Source organism: Hemibagrus wyckioides, linkage group LG15 (genome assembly GCF_019097595.1).
Source record: "Hemibagrus wyckioides isolate EC202008001 linkage group LG15, SWU_Hwy_1.0, whole genome shotgun sequence".
NCBI lineage: Eukaryota > Metazoa > Chordata > Actinopteri > Siluriformes > Bagridae > Hemibagrus > Hemibagrus wyckioides.
In genome coordinates, this window is record NC_080724.1 from 1449347 (window position 1) to 1475116 (window position 25770).

The 25770-nt window shown below is 41.5% G+C and overlaps 2 protein-coding genes across 3 annotated transcripts in view; both read left to right on the plus strand.

Moving 5' to 3' along the window:
• Positions 1 to 428: 428 nt before the first annotated feature.
• On the plus strand, positions 429 to 20949 carry pard6b (par-6 partitioning defective 6 homolog beta (C. elegans)). Its single transcript, XM_058410019.1, has 3 exons — positions 429 to 738; positions 2480 to 2702; positions 17737 to 20949. Exons 1-3 carry the CDS (start codon positions 676 to 678, stop codon positions 18618 to 18620), a joined length of 1170 nt encoding a protein of 389 aa, XP_058266002.1. The 5' UTR covers positions 429 to 675; the 3' UTR covers positions 18621 to 20949.
• A 1749-nt stretch (positions 20950 to 22698) lies between these two features.
• arfgef2 (ADP-ribosylation factor guanine nucleotide-exchange factor 2 (brefeldin A-inhibited)) overlaps positions 22699 to 25770 on the plus strand; it is a 29249-nt gene continuing 26177 nt past the window's right edge. For both annotated transcript variants that reach the window (XM_058409997.1, XM_058409998.1), the window contains exon 1: positions 22699 to 23034. In XM_058409997.1, the coding sequence (XP_058265980.1) occupies positions 22872 to 23034 (163 nt within the window). In that variant the 5' untranslated portion in view covers positions 22699 to 22871. The remainder of the gene's footprint in view (positions 23035 to 25770) is intronic.

Sequence of the window (25770 nt, forward strand, 5' to 3'; positions counted from 1 at the left end):
ACTCTGTGTTTATAATGATTTATAATCCCACTCTCAGTGTTTATAATGATTTATAATCCCACTCTCTGTGTTTATAATGATTTATAATCCCACTCTCAGTGTTTATAATGATTTATAATCCCACTCTCAGTGTTTATAATGATTTATAATCCTACTCTCTGTGTTTATAATGATTTATAATCCAACTCTGTGTTTATAATGATTTATAATCCCACTCTCAGTGTTTATAATGATTTATAATCCCACTCTCAGTGTTTATAATGATTTATAATCCCACTCTCTAAATAATGATTTATTCAATGATTTACAATGTAAAATGACTGTACTGTCCATTATGATGATGTAGTGCAAGAGTCTTGCTATTGCGCTTGTTTTGGTACGCAGACCTGGCAACCCTCAGTGTGTGTGTGTGTGTGTGTGAAAGAGAGAGAGAGAGAGAGAGAGGGCGGGGGTTAGGAGAGTTGAAGAACACATTGTATTGACAGCGGCCGTCTCTACTATTCCGCTTGGAGGACAACAGAAAGTGAGACGCAGAGACACTCGGCTTCACCTGGATTACGTCGAGAAGGAACTTCAGACCGTCGAGTTGGAGGAGGCGGATGAGTGCGACAGCCCCGGGAGGGCAAGTGTGTGTGTGTGTGTGTGTGTGTGTGTGTGGGCTCCGTTTAGCGAAAGATGAACAAAAACCACCGAGTGCCGAGCAACCGATCTCTGAGCTCCGTGGAGGTGAAGAGCAAGGTGCGCGTAATCACTTCTTACCCAGCATAGCACACGGGGATTAGTCTCAGTGTGGCTCCTCTGTGGTCATCACAGAATTTAGTGTGTGTGTTTTATCTTTAGGTACCGGAGTGTTCCTCCAAACCTTATCAGGTTTCAGCTTAATTATTATGGTGTTAATCATCAGTAGCTGCGTGGGAAAAGGTTTATTGTAAAACCTAACATACACTTCCTCTTACTGGATATTGTTTTATGGTTATTTGTGTACTTTGGTCATTTCTGAAGAAGTGTCTCGGTATTGTTTTATTTGAAGTGCTCGAGCTTTGCTAAAGGCTAAAGTTCTTCACGGTTACTTTGTGTCCTAAACAGAAACGATTTCTTTCAAATCCGTATTACAGTAATATTGTTAAATAATATTTGGTGTCTTATAATATATATATTGTAATATATATATTGAGAGAGAGACAGAGAGAGAGAGAACTATATATATCTATTACAGCTGTTTCTGGTTTTTAGCTGTAATCACCTGTAGCTGTTTAGTCGGAAGTTGGTGTCGCTCACCTGAGGAGAGGTAACCGGGAGCAGCGCGTTATACTAACTCATAAAATACCAACTTTAAACTTTATAAATTTATTTTCTACGTTTCTAAATTTCTGTACAGCTGCTTCGAGGCATTATCCATTGTTAAAAGCTTAAACAAATAAATGTAATTATAAAGTGTCATTTTTCACTTATTCCTCTTAAACAGCTGCGACTCAGGACATGTTTTATTTTTCCATAAAAATGAAGCATGTCTGAAGCAGTCACTTCAATATAACTAGTGTTGCTGGCTTTTATTTCATTTAATGAGTCATTAATAAAGTGCTTCCGAAATCACTTCTGCTGAGTATATTTAATAATAGTAGTAATAGTAATAATAATAATAATAATAATAATAATAATAATTCTCGTTTCAATTTGGATTGATGACTCGTTCTGTACTAGTCCTCTGTTTGTCCAATAAAATGATCTACATAATGTATAAGTCCCTCCCCCAGGGGTGGGTTTTATTCTACAGTAGCAGCTCAATAGTAGCAAACATGGTGCTGTGTGTTTGTGGCTGTTCAAGAATGAAATGTCGCGACTTCAGACTGATTGAGAATCGGATTTCGGCTTTATACATCGTTCTGGCTTGTCTGTCAGTAAGAGGAAGTTAAAATACATTTTCTCTACTGTTCAGACCTGCCAGTGATAAACCTGAGGCTCACCGTCATCACAGGTGGCCGCTGTAAAAATGTACGGCATAATATCAAATAATCTCGTCATCTAGTCTTTTTTTTTAATTTGACAGGCATGGGTGAAGGTGTCTGGTGAGGAAATTAAATATTATGTAGAATCACTCAAACACCTGAACCAGCTTAAATCTGATTGCCCTGGGCTCATAAATCCCAACCATTAAACCCAACAATCCCAGCATATTCATATACATGCATGAGAGGATTTCCAGGCCATTATGGTGACCAGAATAATTAAAAAAAATCTGCTCATAGTTTACATAGCCTACTCCAAAACAATAATGAAAAGTGTTTTTGTGATCTTCTGTGAGTGATTGACAAGATAATCTGTTTATTCCTCAAAAGGTTCATAGAATTGCTTGGTTATGGGTTTGTGTATGTAATTGAAAAATATTTTGATTTGCATATTTAATACTTGCAGATATGCCTGTGTTTGTGTGTGTATATTTCCAGATTGTTTATTAATGTTTGTCTACTTCTCACACCAGTTTGGAGCAGAGTTCCGGCGCTTCTCTCTTGACCGCTCCAAACCAGGCCGCTTTGATGAGTTCTATGGACTTCTGCAGCATGTCCACCGAATCCCCAACGTGGAGCTGCTGGTGGGCTATGCTGACATCCACGGGGACCTGTTGCCAATTAACAACGATGACAACTACCACAAGGCTATCACCACGGCGACACCCTTGCTCCGCCTCTTCCTGCAGAGGAAAGGTGAGGACTGGTTAAGTGGACAGAGGTCAAAATGATGCACTTTCAGAGATAAGATAGGGAGTCTGGTGATGAGGTGCTTGTGTTTATCTTGGGTTTTTTCTGACATTATTTAGGTTAGTCTGTAGCCTGACAACACACTCAGAGGAAAAACACGCTATGTTAAAAGCTCCTGTGTGATTCCCCGCATTTCATTTCTGACAGAATTTTAAAATGTGACATGTGCCATTATATTGTGTGGAGTTCTTGTTGTAACAAGCCTTAGCTGCTAAACAAGGCTGAACTGTGTTCTAAAGTTTAATCCTCACACTCTCCCAATTGTCCATTGAGTCTTAAGGATTTTTTTTTTTTGCAGTACTGAAGAAGATTCATTTTGAAATTTTATTTTGTCAGAGCTACGGTCAATTATTTTTTCATTACATGGTGTTTTTTGTCCCTCATGTCCGTGTGTTTAAATGACTCCATACGTTCAGTGAAATCTGAATGTTCTGCTCCATGTGTTGTTCATTTCTCTTCAGGGAGCATGTTTTTATTTATTTATATATTTTTTGTAATGGTGTATTTTCCTTTTGGTGTGTTATCAGGTGGACTCAGTCTAAGCTGTCTGTGTGCCATATGACCAATAGACGTTAAGCCACTTTGTCAGAAGGAGATTACAGGGGTCACTGTGTAGCACCGCATGTGCCTGTGTTTCAATTACACGCTAGACGCTAGCATCCTGCTGTGCCCTGTATCTGGCTGCACTCACCCACCCACTTACTAACCCTCCCACTAACCCTCCCACTAACCCACCCACTAGTACCAGCACAGCCTTTCAAAATGCAGATAGAGGAACACCCTGTTGGGATAAGATTCTGTTTGTCAGTGTTAATGAAAAATATGTTGGCGGTTCTCCCCTGCCATCTATCTGACAGACAGTCACAAGTCAGGACAGGACTCACCGTATATCAGGCTGCTCCTGCTAAAGAGACATTATTCTTTATTTTGTACTTCAGCACGTCCAAATGAAATGAAATGACTATTGCTTCATCAGCTAGTATCGAGATCAGAATTTTTAGTACCAGTTGTGAGTGTTGCAATAATAATTTTTGGACAGAGTACAAATTGCTCAGATTACACAGTCTTTGCCAGGAACATAATTTTATCTGATGATGCTTATATGCAAATGCAAAATGCATTTTATTCAATATATGGCCAAAAATATGTGGACATCCGATCATCACACTCATCTGTGGGTCTTCCCCTGAACTGTTCCCACAAACTTGGAAGCACACAGTTGTATAGGGTTTCTTTGTGTGCTGATTGTGTTAGTTCCCCTTAACTGGAACTAAAGGGCCCAGACCTGTTCCAGCACGAAAAAGAAAGGTTTATAAAGACAGGGGTTTTCAAGCCTAAAATAGAAGAACTCGAGTAAACCTGCACAGCTGAGTTCTGAAATCAACCCCACTGAACATCTCTGGGATGAACTAGAATGCAGACCACCTCACCCAACACTAGTGGCCAAACTCACTAATGTTCTTGTGGCTGAATGAGCAGAAACCCACACAGCCACCCTCTAAAAAGTCTTTCCAGAAGAGTGGAATTATTATATACATGATGAGGTCCACAAACATTTTGCCATACACTGATCAGCCATAACATTATGACCAGGTGGAGTGAATAAGCATCCGAGGCTCATTGATGCACGTGGGGAGCGAAGGCTGGCCCATGTGATCCGATCCAACAGACGAGCTACTGTTGCTCAAATTGCTGAAGAAGTTAATGCTGGTTCTGATAGAAAGGTGTCAGAATACACAGTGCAGGACGGGTCAGGGCTGTTTTTGCAGCAAAAGGGGGACCAACACAATATTAGGCAGGTGGTCATTATGTTATGGCTGATCGGTGTCTGGCTGATATATGTATTTTATTATTTTTTAAAAGTAAACATCGTGACAGTAATATGAATTGTATCAGCACAAAATTATGAAATATTTATGATCTTAATAATGCTATTAATTCATATTAAGCTGGTTTTGTGTTTCTATTCAGCCTTTTTTTTTTTAGTTGCAGTGTATGAGGCCAGCTTAGGGTCACACTGTAGGGTCCTTTCATACCTATTAGTCTGGTCCAGTTTGTTCTGTCAGTGCATATAAGTAAATGAACCAAAGAGCAAAATAATACAGGTTTGAAGGGTATGGAGGGCTGAAAACACACACACAAACATTATTAATTGGTTAGATATGTGACCACAGAAAAATGTAAACAAAGCTTGCAATGTAAAAAAAAAAGAAATGACCAGAGCACAAAAGAGCTGCAGCTGATGCTCATCAAATGACTAGATGAGATAATTATACCAAGAGTTAAGCTTTGTTTATGTCCACCATTTATTTTCTTTTTTTCTGTTTGTCAGTCCAAATCTCCAGAACATATGGCATTGCCTAAGCACTTTTGCTGTCCCAAAACTCTCAGTTTGCGCTTCACAGATCAGTTTAGCAGCTCACATGTACAGACAACACATTTCTCACAACCCAAACCATGCAGCGCATTTGGATCACTTTGCCCAATCGGTTTGCTCCAGAATCTCTCTGTAGTGAAACTCTAACTGTGACTTCTTTGCTCAGATGGTCTCAGGCCAGTTGTCTACATCTGAGACTTGTGGAGCTCTCACCTGCCCTGACAAACCACACCAGGGTTCAAACAGACTAAACACTGTATATGTGAAAGCACCATTACAGTGGTCCTTTGTTTATTGGTTATATTGTCACCTCGTTGTCACCTCAGTTTGTAATTCTATCTGTTCTATAATCCCACCCTTCCCATATACTACCCTCAAAACCCCCACTGCCCAATCTTCTTAATGGCTACGTTGACGATTAGTGCAAGATTATTACAATTTGCTCATGTTACTGAATTGAGTGAAACCTTTACACAAGTTTGCCATAATACATTTCTAATCAATAAATATCTAGGTTCCTGCTCTCTGTATCAGGGCCACGGAGGGCTGGTTGCATTTGTACTCTTCTCTGACCACAGATGTCAGAATCTTCAAGGCTGTAATCTCTCTGCACTTACGAATCTAAAACAGTTTCCACCAGGTGAAAAAAATAAAGATATTCATTAAAGGCCATTTTAAAAAAGATTTTAAAATGTTTGTCTGTAGCAGTTAGTCAGAATAAACAAAATGGTCTCAACAAGCTTTAAGGAAAAAGTCTGTGGTTGGTCAATTCATACACCGACCAGGCATAACATTACGACCACCTGCCTAATATTGTGTCGGTCCCCATTCTGCTGCCATAACAGCCCTGACCCATCCTGCACTGTGTATTCTGACCCCTTTCTATCAGAACCAGCATTAACTTCTTCAGCAATTTGAGCAACAGTAGCTCGTCTGTTGGATCGGATCACACGGGCCAGCCTTCTCTCCCCACGTGCATCAATGAGCCTCGGCCGCCCATGACCCTGTCACCGGTTCACCACTGTTCCTTCCTTGGACCACTTTTGATAGATACTGACCACTGCAGACCGGGAGCACCCCACAAGAGCTGCAGTTTTGGAGATGCTCTGATCCAGTGGTCTAGCCATCACAGTTTGGCCCTTTTGGTCAGACTTGCTCAAATCCTTACACTTGTCCATTTTTCCTGCTTCTAACATCAACTTTGAGGACAAAATGTTCACTTGCTGCCTAATATATCCCACCCACTAACAGGGGCCATGATGAGGAGATCATTAGTCTTATTCTACTGGACACTATAAGGTGCAGGGGTAGGCAAGTTCGGTCCTAGAGAGCCGCAGTCCTGCAGATTTCAGCTCCAACCCTAATCAAACACACCTGAACAAGATAATCAAGGTCTTCAGGATTACTAAGGCTATAGCCAGGTGAGTTTTTTTTTAGGGCTGGAGCTGAAATCTGCAGGACTGCGGCTCTCTAGGACCGAACTTGCCTACCCCTGATAAAGTGCCTAACCTATGCATTTGTGGAATAGTTTTTCACAAAGGGAATGTGATTACAAAATTGTTCCTGCATTGGGATTGAAATCCATAGAACAATAAGATTATTTGATTTGTTTGCCTTTGCTTCTGCATGAGACTACAAATCGGTTAGAGTTTCCTGATTAAATTTGACTTCAGCTAATGAAAGTTTGAAAGCCAGTTGCTCTAGAGTAGGATGATGATGAGTAAGCTTTTAAGTCATGTCGTGTTGTCTACTCTAGAGTCCTGTTACAAGAGCATTCGGGTTATAAATGTACATGTCTCCCTTAAATGAACATCGGTTTAAGGTATGCTGCTCATTTAAAAAAAAAAAGTCTAGCAAAGTTAAAGTTAAAAAACCGCAACACCCTGTTCCTGGCCAGTTTTGTGAATCTCACTTTCTAGTCAACTTTTAGCTTTCTAATGTAAACCACTCACTTCGTCCACCTACGTGTGGTTTCTAGCCAGGCCTGTTGTTCGACCTATGACGTGATGCAATTCTTGTTTCACGGTTAGTCTCGAAATGTCTAACAGTCCCCTTTTTGTTCCGCCGAGAGGAAATAATTTACAGATTATGATTAGATCTGATTACAATTCACTAAGCTCTGGTGTTGTGTAGTGTGTTGTTTGTGCTGTGGTCATTTGCAGGTTTGGAGATTCTTCACTTAGTGCAGGAGTGTGTGTGTGTGCATGTGTGTGTTTTTTTCCTCTTAGTCTTTATTCACCAGGAACTCTTTTACATACAGAAGTGGCCTGAAACGCAGTCAGTGTGCCGAGCTTTTCGTGCCGGAATGCGGTATTGCCTTAATGATATTCTTACGTCAAACCACTCAGCGGTTTAGCTTGCATTGTACATGTGTGCCACAACACCCCCCTCCTCCCTCCCGCACCCCTCCCACCCTGTGCCCTCCATACACACTCACTCTCTTGTACACAATGCACAGACGGCTGCAATGCCACCAGTCTCGCGGCTGTTTACCTGTCGCCATGGTAGCAGTAAAGAGGCCCGATCCTCTTTGCGCTTAGCGACGAGAGATTCTTCAGGCTGATGAGAGCAGCAGGGCATGCTGGGTTAAATACCATGAAAGCACACACACACACACACATTACCAATCACATACCAGACACACACACTGGAAACTCATTATCATGCACAGTCATGGATGTTTTGTTTGGTTAAGGTGTGGTGGTGTGTGTGAGTCTATAGGTTTGTTTTCACTGATAACACGTCCTGTTCTTTGGTTTTTCTCTCTCTCTCTCTCTCTCTCTCTCTCTCTGTGACTCATTGGCATGTTTGCTTTCATGGACTGATCCCATGATTACTCTGAATATGGCTGTAGGTTCCCATGTCAGCATCCCATGTCAGTTAACTGGCATGAGCATAGATCCGTGACAGGATCATCTAAAAAACATTAGGTCTAACTTCTTTGTGTATGAATGAGTTACTGTGGAAATGAAAAGGTATAAAAACAGTATGTACTGGTGGTGTACTGAACTCATTCCAGTTCAGTGTTATAAACCTAACCAGGGTGTGGTCCCAGTCATTTTTCATTGGATTAACATATTTAAAATTAGGATTAAAATGTTGTTCATCAGTTGAGAAAAACCTTTGTGACTTTTTTTGTGAAAATATCAGTGCATAAAATTTGAGCAAGTTTTAATAGAAGCATGAGGAAGTTAATAGAAGAAATGACAAATCACCTCCTCGTCTGATCTGCAGACCTCCTGTCAGGATTTTTAATTAATTCTTCAACGTGTGTAGGAAATGAGCTGTCTTCTTCTCCTCCCCTTTCAATCCTTCACTGCTTTCCTCCAGCTCTTCTGCTGATGCAGTGATATTCTGAAGCTCAGTGCTGTCTGTCATTCATGGAACCCAGCTTCATTTCCTTCCTACCTTCTCACATCTTTAGAGTTATCTCTACAAACTCCTTGGCTTTCAACTCATGTAAGATATTTTTGCTTGAAGATTTTCTCTACTACGTTCTTACAAGATGTATCTCGTGCTAGTTTGTTTCATGGCACAGCGGGATAGTGTTGCGGTCTCACAGCTCCTGAGATTGTGTTACTGTTTGTGTGGAGTTTTTTTCATATTCTCCATGTCTCCATACAGGTTTTCTCTGATCTTTTCCCAAAGACATAGACAGGTTACTCTTAATTACCCCTCAGTGTGTCAATGTGAGTGTGTGTGAGAAAGAGATGGGCCCCATCCAGTGTTTATTCCCAAAGGATGCCCAGTGTTCCCAATATCCACTGTGACCCAGACCAGGATCAAACATTTACTGTGAATGGATAGACACATACACTATATTGCCAAAAGTTTAGGGACACCCCTAAAAACCATTGAATTCAGGTGTTTTTTTTTCAGGGGTTGGGCTCAGCCCCTTAGTTCCAGTGAAAGGAACTCTTAATGCTTCAGCTTCATACCAAGACATTTTGGACAGCTTTGTGGGAACAGTTTGGGGATGACCCCTCCCTGTTCCAACATGACCACACACCAGTGCACAAAGCAGGGTCCATAGTCCTGACCTCAACCCCATAGAACACCTTTGGGATGAGTTAGAGTGGAGACTGTGATATATTTAGATAAATATGACTATATTTAAGATATTTCTACATGTAAGGATGTCATGTATTTGTTGTGTGGTCACTCGTCAAGTGTCACAGCTCTGCATTACTGCATGTGATGGTGTGATTATCCCAATTGTATTAATCTTAATCAGGTAATCATTTCTTTCTGTTCATGTCCTCAGTGGAGGGTAAAGACCCAGACTTCTTTCTGGACTAATAATATCCACATTATTGTAACCTGACTCCGTTGCTATTTGAAGCACCTCACCGCCTCAGACCACTGATCTCCTTGTTCAGATCGATCCAAACGCAGCATGAGATCATGTTGCACCAGTGATTAACATAGTGTTGTGAATGGGCTTTTAAGAAGACTGGCTTTTACATTTCAGACAGACATTTCCACAGTTTTTCTCTGTGGAAGTTCTCTGCATTATATTGAGGTGCGTTCCAGCTTCTAGATAAAATGAGTTCAGTTATGGGCTCCAGGTCTAAGGTGTGGTTTATGGCCTGACATTCTTTCAGACAAGAATGGTTTTAGTTCAGAGTTCAGTATTGTCGTGTTCAGGCTTCCTTTTATTGCGATGGGTGTTGTTTTAGATGGCAGGCTGGAGTTTCCTGATCCAACAGAATCAGTTGATCAGGTGTAACTCTGGTGAAACCAGGAATTTGTTTAATTTTCCATTCATCACCCAGTAGGGGGTGTGTGCTCGTGAGTGTAGCAATACCGATGACGTGCGCAGTGATATTTTTTGTTTCGGTTTCAGGAACACCGTGCTTCCCTACAGGTATTATTTGAACAGGAAGAGGAGAGTGTGAGTAAGGATTCTCAGGATGGTAATGTAGGTTGTTCTGTAACCGAGGAACCGAATTACGTCATAATACCCCGAGGTGTGTGTGTGTGTGCGTGTGTGTGTGTGTGCGTGCATGTGTGTGTGTGTGTGTGTGTGTGTGTGTGTGTGTGTGTGTGTGCAGAGGTAGGAAAAGACGCGACGAGGGATGAGCATAGTAAAGTTTGTTCTAAGCAAGCAAGGCCTGTGCTAGGATTTCTAAAGAAAAGGGAGTAGAGGCGAGGGGGTTGTGCTGTTTGGAATGTGGCCAGCTTCTGTTCATCTACACTGACTAGATTGGACAGGACAACACAGCACATCAGACACAGGAGTACGGGGAATGAACCAGGGATGGCAGGGAGAACACGAAGGGTAGAAAATAAAGGGGTAGACACACTACACTTTTTGTTTCCATTCATACACATGCAAATGCTGGAAGGCAGCGAGATGAGGAAGTCCTTCACACCGAGCTTGCATTTCCGGTCATCATCGTTCGGATGCACATGAATGGACGCCTGATGAACTCTGACCTGCAAATTTTATATCTTGTGAAGATGTGTGACACTAACACTAAGGAAGCAAATATCGTAAACTCATGGTCATTAAATTAGTTAACTAGCTTGTTGCTAACAAGGTTAAAAAGCAGTGTCATATCCGATTGTCCTCCATATTCACAGTTGTCTCTAAAGGACTTTGACATGCTGAAAATGTAGCATGGCCATCCCTTAGATGGTGAAAATCAGAAGAGCAGAACGTGGTTGCTTCTGTACCCTCGGGCATTTGGGAGAAGGCGAAATTGGTGAAAAATATGACGGTGTCATCCAGTTTGCACAATTAATGATAAAAACGTGTCCGCTCACAGGGCTGCCCTAGATCTGCTAAAAATAAAACATTTCCACTGCATGCAAACAGTCAAAGTCGGCTGCTAATGTGACCGTGATATCCAAGTCAAAAGTGAATGTAATGTAGATTTGTCATTAAAATACAGAGCGCACATGGTGACTACTTTATTGTTAGTGATATGATTAGGTAGTTGTGGGATAAATGTAAGAGTTTATTCATCTGTTTAATAATTACACACAGGCTGTTGTGTGTAAAATGTCTGTACTGTCTTCACCTAATTAATATAGAGATGCACGACAATCCGAATGCAACAATCTGTGAAGCTTAAATCATTATTTTTCTATTCTGTTTATGGAACACGTTAAACATGGAAATTTGTCACCCATCTGTTTGTACACCGACCAGCCATAACATTATGACCACCTGCCTAATATTGTGTTGGTCTCCACTAGATCCCTGAAGGTGTTCTGTGGTATCTGGCATCTGGCAGCAGATCCTTTAAGTCCTGTAAGTTGCGAGGTAGGGCCTACATGGGCCACACGTCACAAATTGCAGAACATAAAGGATACTTACAGGACTTTAAGGATACTTTTGATAGATACTGACCACCCAGGAGGGTCCTACTCAAAAATGGGCTTGAACTGCTTTTCAGCATGGCTCTGTGATTAACTCTGGAGGTGTAGAGTTGCAAACACACTTCATCCGTCTTTCAGAGGCAGACAGAGCAAGTCAGTAACGTGTCCAGCTCAGTCCAGGAAATGCGTATTCCTCGTCCCCTTGTTTCCAACTTCACCAAGCTGCTGATGCTTAACCTAGTTACAGTAGCCTCAGCTGAGAAAGAACAAACCAGATGTCCTGTAAGAGAGAGTGGAGGAGTGAGACAAAGAGAGGGGAGAGAAAAAGAAAGAATGAATGTCATAATGAGAGAGCAGTGGAGGGTAAGAGAGGGAGAGGAAAAGAGAGAGAGAAATGACTAGTGTCAGCAAATTCACAGCTGATGTAAGCCTGTATCAGAAATGGCAAGATACACAAAGAAGGAGTCTCCTGTGTCCTCCCACTCTCACTTTTATTAAACACAAACACACACACACACACACACACACACACACATACATACATAAAACCCAAATAAAGAGGTTAGGACTCGTCTCTTTGTTTTCTGTGCCCCACAAAGATCTACAACAGCTTCCTGGCCTTGTCTTTCCACCAGTACTCTGTACAATAGCACCGCAGTCTGACCTACATCAAGCTAATGATAGATGAAAGCTAGATCAATGTGAACGCAGACGCCATTAACGGCACACGAGCAGATGAACCCGGGTTGTCTTAGCGTCTCCGTGCCTCACATTCCCACCCTGATCTAATGATGTGAGCGGTCATTATCAGTTCATGTGTTAAAGGAATGAACGGCAGTGCCCTTTATCATACCAAAACCAAATATAATCAAATAAATACGTAAAAAAATGACCCCAAATGTTCCTGGCAGCTCTGTTATACTCAGCTAAAATCTCGACCGTATATCGCTTGCAGACATTTTGTTTCTGTTTTGTTCATTTGTAACTTCAGGAAATATGGAAATGATAGTTACTCTGGTCAACTCCACTCAATATACCATGTAAATAAAGGTAGTTTATTTGCGATATCATTAATCTGAAAAATGAAGCCAGGTGAAAAACTATCATTTTACAGAAGAGCAAGAAGCCTATTTTGTTAGCCGTTAAAATTAGGCATGTCCCCACTGAAGCTGGAATTTGATAGTTTAATAGTCGGAGTGTATATTCGCTGTCTTTTTGATCATCAGCATCAGTCCAGAGAATAGAGACTCAGAAGTGGATGATGTAGCGTCTGTCAGGAAGCTCTAACACTAAACCTTCTGCTACTCCTTTCCTCCAAACAAATGAACATAAATAGCCTATCTGTCATCCAGGCCTTTATAACGATGTTCAGCCTCATAACGAGTGTAGCATAAAGGCTTAGCCTAAACAGTTTCAGTGCTCAGTGTCATGGTTACATTCCAGCATGGTTGCATACTCTGTGTTAAAAGCAGTGATTTAGAGCTGGGATGAAATTTATTTATTTATTTTATTTTTTTTGCATGAATCTCTAAGAGAAGGTCAGAATCTCAAAAATCATCATCAGTGTGCCATTAATTTAGCATATTTCTTTTATCTGTTTGTAAAGTTGTGCTTAAAATTGTGGAGCAGCCACCAAACAAGTTATTTCCAGTGTTAAAAACACTGACACTGGAGACTCCTTCTGTAAAAATCTCCTCACAGCCAAATTCACCATTTCAACAATTACAAATGTTTTTAAAAGCATTCATGTAGAGCGTCTTTCAGACAAGTCACGGTTTAAGATACACTATATTGCCATATTGTTTTGGAACGTCTGCCTTTACATGCACATGAATGTAATATGGAGTTGTCCCGCCCTTTGCGGCTATAACAGCTTCAACTCTTCTGGGAAGGCTTTCCACAAGGTTTAGGAGTGTGTTTATGGGAATTTTTGACCATTCCTCTAGAAGCACATTTGTGAGGTCAGGCACTGATGTTGGACGAGAAGGTCTGGCTCACAGTCTCCACTCTAATTCATCACAAAGGTGTTCTATGGGGTTGAGGTCAGGACTCCATGTCTTTATGGACCTTGCTTTGGTCACTGGTGTGCAGTCATGTAACAGGAAGGGGTCATCCCCAAACTGTTCCCACGAAGAGCATGAAATTGTCCAAAATGTCTTGGTATGAAGCTGAAGCATTAAGAGTTCCTTTCACTGGAACTAAGGGACCGAGCCCAACCCCTGAAATTCAATGATTTGGAGGGGTGTCCCAAAACTTTTGGCAACATAGTGTAGAACTATAGAAATGATGACATATGAGAACAAGCATGTTAATATAAAACCTGTGCTTTTTCATGTATCTACCAGTTTGAGATAATATTCAGCCTTCTCTCATTTTAAAAAAAATCTGTATAGTATAATATACTCTGAAGGTATATTATTTATGCTTCGATGGCACTTCCGATTATCATCTTTCACCTTAATTTACTCTTTCTCTTTTCTGTCTCTCTCTGTGTTATCAGTTGAAGGTGTACTTTACCCAGGCAGTGCCACTGAGGTATGTGCAGAATGGGCCCAGAATAGCAACACCTCAGGAATTTTTTTCCCTATTGAAAGGATTTTTTCCCCCTCTCTCCCCCTCTCACACTCACCCACTCTTTCTCTGGTCCTTAAGAAGCACTCATTATGCACCCCCCCCCCCCCCCCCACACTCCATCCCTCCGTAACTGGAACACAGTGGCACACACTGACCACGTGGGACATACACGGCCCGAGAACCTTAAAGAAACAGGATGCCTATCAGAGAAGCTCGGTGTTAGGCTGTCCAACAAAGCGCTCTGGCTTGTTAGGTAGTAAACCCGGCATTGTACAGCAACTTGACACAAAATGCCTTGAAGGGAGCCATTCAGTAAAGCGAGACATGAGCCATCACATCTGTCATACGGCCTGCTACGAAACTGCTGAATATTGGATGAGGCAAGGCCATGTCGCAGGCTGTGACGGGCCGAAACACAGAGCCATTCAATCACGGGGGAAAAAGAAACACATTATTGCAGTGTTCACAGTGTACTTCACACCATACGTTTTTCTTCACGTTTCAGCCAGAGTGCTACAAACATGCCGCTTGGGTTAGCCCGAGTGTGCCGTCATTGAGCATGCTTTTATATCATATCTATTTAAAGGCAGTATTGATTAGTGAGATCAATGTAGGTACATTACCAAGCACCTGTTTCTGAAAGAGTTTCCTTCACCTTGTGTAAAAGGATAGCCTGTTGTGACAGCGGTGTTTTATTTCACTGATGTGAGGCCCCATTCTCACACACTGACACACACACGGCCTCTGTTGCCCAACTGCTGAGACACTGTTTCCTGCTCTGAGGTCAGCGATGGTCCGAACAGATCAGAGTCGAAGAGTTTTGCTTTGAGCGCCAAGCAGAACCATCATGGTTTGTATATTGGTCTAAGCCAAAAAACACAATGCTTGGCCCCAAAACATGGTCACTGTTTGGATTTAAATCAGCAAATGATTAAGAGCTTAGGACTGGATCGTTATTGCAGTGATTAATGTTTCAGCTGCCAACAATTTCTTTTTAATCCTAACTGATGCAGCGTGTAGCTTCTTATTTCTTAAACAAACAGAAGACGTATCCTGGGCTCGTGGAAAAGATGTTTCAGAAGAGTGTGTTATTGGGCTGTACCATGCAAACAGAACTACTGAGATCACTGGAATTGGGATAAGAATTGTCTGACACATTGCGCAGAAGAAATGTGGTTGAAAAACAATCTTGAACGGTGGTGATCAGAGATCTTTAAAACAATCAGCAGTAGAGCTCACGGATCTGTTGGAAGGATTGATCCACGTCCCAAATGTTCTGGTTCAGATTCAGATCCCGATCATGTTCATGGAACCAGTTTGAGATGTTTGTGACATGGCGCGTGATCAGGCTGGTGCCACAAAACTGGCGGACAACTGAATCAAATCACAAAAGTACAGTAGCAAGATTTTGGACACCTTTAGGTACATCAAGTGTGGGTTTTTTCCAGCTTCTTGCTAAACATGAACTTTGCAGGCAGACAGTACAGGTTAAAAAAATGCATTGTTTAGGAGAAAAAATATATCTTGAAGTACAGTTTCTTAAATTGGAACTATAAGCAGAAAAATCCCATTTTGCCTCTCTTCCCAAACAGGTATTCATACACCGATCAGCCATAACATTATGACCACCTGCCTAATATTGTGTTGGTCCCCCTTTTGCTGCCAAAACAGCCCTGACCCATCAAGGCATGGACTCCACTAGATCCCTGAAGGTGTGCTGTGGGATCTGGCACCAAGATGTTAGCAGCAGATCCTTTAAGTCCTTTAAGTTATGTGGTGGGGGCTACATGGGCCCCTGCCTTGCAACTCACAGGACTTAAAAGATACTTCTGATAGATACTGACCACTGCTGACCACAAGAGCTGCAGTTTTGGAGATGCTCTGATCCAGTGGTCTAGCCATCACAATTTGTTCCTTCATCAAACTTGCTCAAATCCTTACGCTTGTCCATTTTTCCTGCTTCTAACATCAACTTTGAGGACAAAATGTTGACTTGCTGCCTAATATATCCCACCCACTAACAGGTGCCATGATGAGGAGATCATCAGTCTTATTCACTTCACTGGTCACTGCTTAGAGTGTCATACCTGATCAGTATACATAGTGTTGAAAAAATCTTTGTGATGGGATTCTTTGGGGAAACCTGGCCCTGCACAGTTCTTCCCAAGGGCATGCTAGGGTTGGCGTACATACCAACATATCAGCAGTTTTTTCCCTTTAATTGGGCCGTGGGAAATTGACCCTTCCTTATGTTGACCTTGGCCTTTAGCAGTATGCAGGCTATCGATTTTACCCTTTTTATTGATTAGACAAGCAATGTGTAGTGAGCATTCAACACGGTGTGTGTACCAGCGAGACGCAGAAGTCGTGCAGCATCAGCTGAAACCTCACCGTTATAACGTGTAAAGGGGGAAAGTTGGTGCATCGGTGATGAACGAGCGATGAAGCACTACGCTCGGCTGCACAGGCTGCATGTTTGTGCATGCTTCAGAGAGGACGATTCACTATAGTGCTTGAGTTATGCTCATGGATCTGAGTGAAAGGGAGAGCTATAATGCCTGAAGGTATTCACGAAATGTAGCTTGTACATGATCATTAATTCAATTCAGGTCCAGATAATTTTCTTTAATTTCAGAGGAGAATTGAAAGGGAGACCAGTGCACCCTGTAGACAAGTAATCCTTTGTGTGCACTTGGGCATGTGTGTTTATTTGGGGCTATACTGTATGTGTGTTGTTATTGTGTGTGTGTGTGAAGCTGGGGTTTAGTAGAAGGAGTACAAGTTTTTTTTTTTGTGGTTTGTTGCGCCTAAATTTCATTATCCTCGACTACCATGGTCAGATATATTATTCCCATACTCAGGAGCTTTAGTTTGTTTTTGGTCCAAGTGAAGGACAGAAAGCAGCAGAGACACAACAGGTGAACTAATGCTTCCCAGGGTAATGATTAAAAGCATAGATTAACCATTACTTTTTCCACAGGACAATTGTGATAATGTTCAACTTTTGGCTTTTTTGGCTTGTATATCTCTATCTATATATCTATATCTATACCATCAACTCCATTTCCATTTCCTGTTATTCCTGGCTTCGTTTCCCCCGCTTTCTCTCTCATCTCATGTTAGTACTTTGATCCCAACTACAATCGTTTAGACCGGTGAAAGTCTACGATCACAGGCGTATGAGTAAGTCTCTGTGGAATTTGCAAGCGGCTGCTGACGGAGAGTAAGAAAGAAGGAGCACAGGAGACAGGTTGAAAAGGGAGGGAGAGCGACAGGAGTCTTGGCTCGGGTTTACAGTAGATTAAACTTCAGATCAGTGGCGAAACTAACGAGGCAGGCATTTTTCTCCCTGGGATCCCCTTCAGGTTTCCTCTTACAGCAGTTCTGTGGGAATGGAGTTTTATAGCAGTAAAGTCATTTGGCCTGTGCAGCGACAAGAGGTTTAGCTGAGGAAGGAGAAGCTTAACATTGACGTCAAGTCTATACCATTTTGATGTTTATCTATGTATGTAAAAAAAAAAAAAAATCGGTTCCACTGAAAGGCAAGGTTCTATCATAATGCTCTGAGATATATGCTAGAAAATGCTTCTCTTCTCAGTGTTATACTGTATGTGATTATAAATGTGTCATTATTTTCTTTTGTACGTAAATGTCTTGTAAATTGAAAGAAATTAATGACTTGTGTGTAATCTCTTTCTGCAGAGGAGGCAGACTACTCTACATTTGGCACAAACTCTTTGACACGCAAGAAACCTCCCCTCGCTGCAGTGCTCCTGCGCCCAGACGCGGGCAGGAAGAAGCCAGCCGTAGTCATCAGCCTTCCCCGAGACTTCCGTCCCGTCTCGTCCATTATCGACGTGGATGTGTTGCCCGAGACACACCGGCGCGTTCGCCTTTACAAACACGGCCAAGAAAAGCCGCTGGGCTTCTATATCCGAGACGGCTCGAGCGTCCGCGTCACGCCGCATGGTCTGGAGAAAGCGCCAGGCATCTTCATCTCGCGCCTGGTGCCCGGTGGCCTTGCCGAGAGCACCGGCCTGCTCGCGGTCAACGACGAGGTACTCGAGGTGAACGGTATCGAGGTGGCCGGGAAGTCGCTGGATCAGGTCACAGACATGATGATCGCGAACAGCCACAACCTCATCATAACGGTGAAGCCAGCGAACCAGCGCAACAATGTAGTGCGCCACAACAACAACAACGGCGGCGGTGCGTCCGGCAGCTCAGGTCGATCCTCCGACAGCGGGGCCAGCTACTACAGCTACACGACCCCGGGTGCCACGGCGACGACGCCGGCACACATCATCCAGAACTTCCATCCTGAGGAAGTGGACAGCGATGAGGATGATGAAGACTTGGTGCTCGATGCAGGAGGTGACAGCAGGCTTGCCTCAGGTTCAGGCATGGAGGCTAGCACCAGCATGTCCTCCCTGCCCAGGTACAAGCCTCACCTTGACCTCCGAAACTCCAACGGAACCTTTCAGCCTTCTGTTATGAGCAGCACCAGCACAGGGTCACTGCGGGGCTCTGACAGAGGTGTGCAGACACGGAGCCTGGAAGAGGACGGCACAGTGATCACACTCTAGAGACAACAACACACAGCTTAAATTTCCTGTACACATGCAGTATATAAAATGATCTTAACCACATTATCCACACACACAGGCAATTCTTTTGTGCCATAAGACTAACAATATCTCTACTCTGTGAGATGAATTCAGAGCATCATTTTTTTGGACATTCGCTTCACAACACAGCACTTCTCTTTAAGCACAGATCTCCTCCAGCCCCCCACCCCCCCTGCAGGAGGGCTTACACACTTCTCTGCATAAATGGGAGCACAGTAATACGTAACGGACTCGACTCGACGTGTGTGGAAAACAAAATAATTGCACATGTTTACAGGTTTTTCTGGCCTGTGGAACTACAAAGACGGAACTCTCTCTGAGACATGATATCAGTGATGACAATCTGTTTTAACGCCCCCTCTCTGGGACTGTGTGATCCCAACCACAAACAAATTTTCAGTGACTTTTCTGCACCTCACCAGTGGCACAGTAAATGCTCTGTGTTTACACTGGTAATCTAGGAGAAGCGTATGGAAGCCTGTGTGGCACTGGTTCAGCTGTTTGCTTCCTGGTGAGCTTTTTATCGAAGGTTAACTAAAATTTAGGATGATTCTACGTTTTCCTGTATATGAATGTTTCTGTAGCTTTTACCTACATTGATTGGGAGATTTATTATTAGGCCTGTAGCGGGCCAATGCTTTTAATCATTGCCAAGGACCCAAAAAAAAAACAATACATATTTTTGTAGCAGATATTTTAATTCTTTTTTTTTTTTACCCTTTGTGTTCATGACACAGGCCATCTCTCTGCCCTGTGACATCGTCAGATTCATGTGATTTTTTTCTTATTCTTTCCTTGAACCCGACACTAATCGTTGATCTTCATCGCAGCTAACAAACACATCCACTCATCATTTTTTACTGTGCACTCTGAAGTGAAGTGTTTCATGTATGAGGAGTGTGTTTATGCCTCTTGGAATAATACAGAGTGCGGGATACTCAACATAGCATGGTGTTAGACCACCACCAGACAGCGGTACGTAGATGCTCGGCTGCAGTAGGAACAAGTGCCGTGGAGAAAATATGAACTCTCACCCTCACTGTAGATCACCGTTGAGCCTTTCCGTAGTTAGAACAGAAGCAGCGGAAAGATATGAACACGGTTAGCTAGTGGTTTGTAGGCCTGTGTGATGTGGGCATTAGCTGCGTTATTCTTATCTCAAAGATATGCTCTACAAAGGCACCTTCTATCATGGAAAACACACACCTGTACTTGTTTTCCATCCCTGACTCGCCTAGCCAAACTGCTTAGTTCCAGGACAATAACGGCTGAGAACTTTCCTTATTTCATAAGGAAACACTTAAACCTTCTACCCGAGTATACACTGCTTCAAGTTAACACGGTTATCGGCGTGACATTTCAGTTAAATCCGTATGGACGGCCATTTTGTAAGCTCGAAGGCAATATAACAAACACACTAGATTTCATATTAACGGATGGACCGAATCTTGAATGTGCTGATGTTTCGATAGACTGCTGTGCCTCATGTACTCTTAATGGATCATGGATCTTTATCCGTAGTGTAGCTTTCTCCTTCTCCTCGCTGATGAGAATCAAAAACACTGGTGACCAGAACACATTCCTCTCCTCCATTACATAGCCACTTTAATATACTCGCCATTACGAAGGCTTTTTATGGTACTGTAGTACGACAGGGTTGTCCTCTCATCCTATCCTATGATTCCGAACTGTTCTGAGTTATAACAGGATCAGAATGCATTGTTAATTTATTTGGTTGCTAGCCACTACACATGGGATTGTAATCAATGTGACTGTATTTATTTTCGAAATCATCTCTACAGATTTTTATTTCCTCTCTCACTTTTTTTTAAGCTTTTTGTTTTTGTTTTTTTTCTTCATAGAGGATCATTTCCTCAGTTTGGGGCCACACTTTTTATTAGGGTTTTATTTCAGTAGGCTTAAATTTCTTATAGAGCATAAGCTGGACATAACATATCGCTGTTTTCCATACTGTGAATTCATTTCATTTCTGGAGGAGACCTGAATGAATCAGAGCTGAATGAACCACCTACTAATGGGCGTGTGTGTGTGTGTGAACTCCTTTTGTTTCTTTTTTTAACAATGAGCAACGATTCTTTTGCTTGCTAGATAAATCCTAAGGTATAGATTTGTACTGAAATGACCAGTATTTTCATAATGCTATATACTGTAAATTTGTATTGCATTAATTCGACTGTTTAAAAGAATAAATACTCTTATTAAGACATAGGTGCACATGTATACATTAGTCTACAAGCTGGATGAAATAAACTAATGTGTAGAAATGGCTGTTTTGTCATGACTGTTTCTTTCATGCTATCAGGGTTACCATAATTCATTTAAGACAATAAGAGATGTACTGAATAATAATCTCTCTTCTCATAAATATTATTATTTAGGTTTTAAAATCTCTACACATAAAAGTAGAGGGCTACCCTGGAAAGAAAATGGATGAGTGTGAGCAGAAAACCTGAACGTGATAAGTAATGACTATTAATGTAACACTGCCCCCTAGTGTTAGGATCATGTCATAGTTACACAGTAATCACTAGTGGTTTTTGTGGACATTTTGTAGTCTTTAAAAGGCACTTCTTGTCTGCTGATAAAGATCACCAAAATGTTTAATGCTTGGCTTTCTGATATAATACTATGCCATTACTATTTGTATGCAATGTAAATAGTATGGATGTGTAATAAATGAGGATACAAAGCTAGTGGGTGTAAGTGTTGAGGATACAGAAGATAGGGATAGGTGGAGAGAGATGATTCGCTGTGGAGACCCCTGAAGGGAAAAGCCCAAAGAAGAAGAAGAAGAAGATGTGATGTAAATAGTGATGTTAGATACAGTTTACTTGATATGTTATGCTACTACAGACAACTAATCAATAAAAGAAAAAAAAAACATGAAGGTGCAATATACCTTGGTGCCAGCACACCTTCAGGGATCTAGTGGAGTCTATGCCCCGATGGGTCAGAGATGTTTTGGCAAAAGGGGGACCAACACAATATTAGGCAGTTGGTCATAATGTTATGTCTGATCGGTATATATATATATATATATATATATATATATATATATATATATATATATATATATATATATATATATATATATATATATATATATACACATACATGTGTATATACATGTATACATGTATGTATATATATATATATACACACATACACACATACATGTATATATATATATATATATATATATATATATATATATATATATATATATATATATATATATATATATATATATATATATATATATATACATGTATGTGTGTATATATATATATATATATATATACATATATATATATATTCATATATTCATATTCATGACACTGCCTCTGCCAACTTGACCTTCCCACAGTGCATCCTAGTTCCACACACACACACACACACACACACACACAGGTATCCATGTGATGTAAAAGAAAGCAATTTATTCAGCAGTAGATAGCTGAAACGGACAAGCTAACCTTTACTCCCCATGTGGAACAATAATCATTGGGTGCACATGATCCTGTTACTGGTTGTCCTTCCTTGGACCACTTTTGATAGATACTGACCACTGCAGACCGGGAACACCCCACAAGAGCTGCAGTTTTGGAGATGTTCTGATCCAGTGGTCTAGCCATCACAATTTGGCCCTTTTGGTCAAACTTGCTCAAATCCTTACGCTTGTCCATTTTTCCTGCTTCTAACACAAAATGTTGACTTGCTGAGTAATATATCCCACCCACTAACAGGGGCCATGATGAGGAGATCATCAGTCTTATTCACTTCACCTGGCACTGGTCATAATGTTATGTAATGTTAAAAAATGACAAAACATCTTCCATGCATACGATCACTGGAATTTACGGAAAAAATATGTAAAGTGTGCAAACAAATTAGAGAACTATGAGGCTGGATACCAAATGGATTTATTTCCAAATCTAGTAATATCTGACAGTGTATGGAGGAAAAAAAACCGACATTCAGGATGTACCCCGTGCGAGCCACTGGGGGAGCACGTGACCTGACGCGTCATCAACATGGCGACCCAGTGCTGAGGCAGCAACGTCTGTCGCTCCGATACGAGCAGCGGCGACGTCGGCAAGCTCCAGGTAGCATCTGACACCTGCACTGAAGCAGGACCTAGGCCGACCATGACGGCCTGAACGAGGAAATAACTCCCCGGAACAAGAAATGAAAGAGCAACAACCTGACTTGAATAAACGGCACACTGAGACCGAAAGCGCTATAACGAAGAGCATGTTTGTGTCTCGGGCGCTGGAGAAGATCCTGTCGGATAAGGAGGTGAAGCGGAGCCAACACAGCCAGCTGCGCAAGGCCTGTCAGGTGGCTCTGGGTGAGCTGTGTTTACCTTTACACCACCAGTCTCACCCGCTACAGAACACACGGAAAACGAACACCTTATTCACGATAACCGTCAACAAATCCACTTTTAGTTCCGCGCGTCTGTCTGGAGTGTCCACGGTGGGGGTTTCTTCTACCAGGGCCTAATCATTTCCTCGTTTCCTTTAAAGACTCGGCTTACATTTGGGAGCTGATTCCTGAATGTTTATCTTCTAAACGCTTCTCTTCATTCAGCTCTCACACAGCTAGCCCTGGCCCTGACATCACCATGATGTGTCGCTTGCTACACTAGCTAGCTACAGTACTAGCTAACAGGCTAACATCACCGCGGCCATCTGGACAGCTCTTGGGGGGATGTTGTTGTTTAACTTTGCTGTTTTACTTTGCATTTTGTCATTCATTTGAGTCAGCTAACTGCATATCTTCTCCTTATCGCTGTTTGTCTAGTGAATAAATAATCTTCCTGATTATCCCGGGGTCTTACATTAACGCGGATGTCACTGATGGACCAATCAGAGGAGGATACGTACTGTTTCACTTTAATCAGCTAACCTTAGCCTCCTCAGACCGAGTCAGTTTGCTCACCTACTTTAATCTACTGTTTGTTTCTTGAAACTTCAGATTTGTTCATTGACCAGTGAAGGAAAGGCTCTGACTGACCTGCATACATGTCTTGGAATCACTAGAAAAACAAACTCCACCCTAAAACACATTTTATATATATATTTGTTTCTGTTCTGCTTAGTGTTTCTGGTACTAGTTTGGTGATTAGTCCTGTTTTGTTTTTGTTGTGATTCCTGTGAGAAGTTGTCCAGTGACAATGTTGTTTAACTGGAGAAACAAAGAAAAAATGTAAATGCCTTCAACAGACAGGTTTTGTAGTTAGAGCTTATGTTTCCTGTAGTGTTCAAACTAGTAAAGAGAAAGCCTGAAATTCCCTGAAACAGCTACACAACACAGTTACTTGGGTTAACTAGGTTAGCTTGGGTTGTTGACGGGAACTGGAGGCAAACAGAATGGTTGGTAATGTAAGAAAGCAAAGATAGGTTGCCGTTGCATCTGTCAGCTTGCGATAGCAAGGGATTAGATGAACTCAGAAACTACACTGACCTATTGGTTCCTCAAGAGCTCTCGGTTGCCATTGTAGAACGGACATTATTTACGTTTACATTATTTACTGTCCAGTGTCACCCAGATGAGGATGAGGTTCCCTTCTGCGCCTGGTTCCTCTCAAGGTTTCTTCCTCAGGTCATCTCAAGGAGTTTTCCCTCACCCCTGTTGCCTCAGGCTTGCACATTAGGGATAAAATAGCAACTTATCTATATATATATATATATATATATATAATATATATTTATTTATTAATTTTTCTATGTTTCTATAATTCTATAAAGCCGCTTTGAGACAATGTCTATACAAACAAACTGAATTGAAAATTGATAAAAAGAGCAACTATAAGAAGAGTAAACTTTTCATTCTTAAATAAATCTTGACATGTGGCCACTGATCACGTGTCCAGTCTAAAAATTAATACGTTAGTTGTTCAAAGTAGATCAAAATTTTTTTAAAAGCATGGTTTTGCCATTGACCAAAACGCACACCAGGCCCTATGCATTGTCTGTCTGCACTTCCTGAACGCTTTTTCTGATGTGCATGGGTGAACTTTAACAAAGTGGTTTAGCTGCTTTTACCCCAGTTCTAGTAAGGGAGTTAACTGATACTCCTGAAGGCATTAGGATCGTGTGTTTCCTGCTGATGTTTCCCAACCTCTGGTCTTTGTTTTGGGAAAAAAAATAATCAGGGAATTAAAAATCCTCACATGGGATTGTTTCATTAATAGGGCTGGTGTAGTTCAATTTTTCATCACAGCGTAACCTTGTGGGCTGTCGGTTCAGATTAAACGGCACAGCCGTGATGTTTGCACAGCGGTTTTTCCCGGATTTGCAGCGCACAGGCTTACCTTGCGCACACAGTCCACCTATTCACTGGTGCTTTTCCTTTTAACCTCGCTCAGAAACTTGAAGTAAGATTTCTTGGCTAGAATGTTCTTGGTCAAATAATATTAGTCTGTTGACCTGAGAGAGAGGATCTGTAGCTGTAATGCAACATTGTCTTTGAGTTAGATCACAGTGTAGGATTTTCTCTCTATATAAGTTTTATACAGGATTTCAAATGGATCAAAAATAGTCAAGTATTCACATTCATTTTGTTCAATCATTTTTCTTAATGCTTATAACGATCAATAGCAAGTGTGTAATTATGATTCAGTCAGTGATGAACACTATCATAATAATCATCTTGTACTGTTTTGTTTTTGTTTTTAAATACCTTTTGGTAGTATCGATCCATTTTACTCCAAAATGTCTCGTATTTCATTTCTCAAACAGATTTCAGCACATTACATCTGACGATATATATTTCAAGATATCACTTTGCATCAGCTGCATGGCTTTTCTTCGTCTTGTGAAATGAACTGTTGCTTAAAAGTTAAGTGTGTGGTTGCATGTAGATATTTATCTGCTAACGGCTAACAATACCATGAAAACCACAATGCACTGCTCCAGACTCTGCCTTTTACTGGGATTGAGCTCATTAACGGCTTTGTTTATGGCCGATGAATGGAGTGTGTATGTGTGTGTGTGCTTGTGCAGGGAACACAATATTCTGCAGAAAACATACAATTTTCTGTAAGAGATCTTGTGCATTGTGTAATCGGTTTAGGGCGTGT

Excerpts from the sequence above, each read along its gene's own strand:
- pard6b (XM_058410019.1), top strand. The coding sequence starts at position 676 with ATGAACAAAAACCACCGAGTGCCGAGCAACCGATCTCTGAGCTCCGTG. Across the intron at positions 739-2,479 it reads CCGTGGAGGTGAAGAGCAAG|TTTGGAGCAGAGTTCCGGCG; the intron begins GTGCGCGTAATC and ends TTCTCACACCAG. Across the intron at positions 2,703-17,736 it reads CCTCTTCCTGCAGAGGAAAG|AGGAGGCAGACTACTCTACA; the intron begins GTGAGGACTGGT and ends CTCTTTCTGCAG.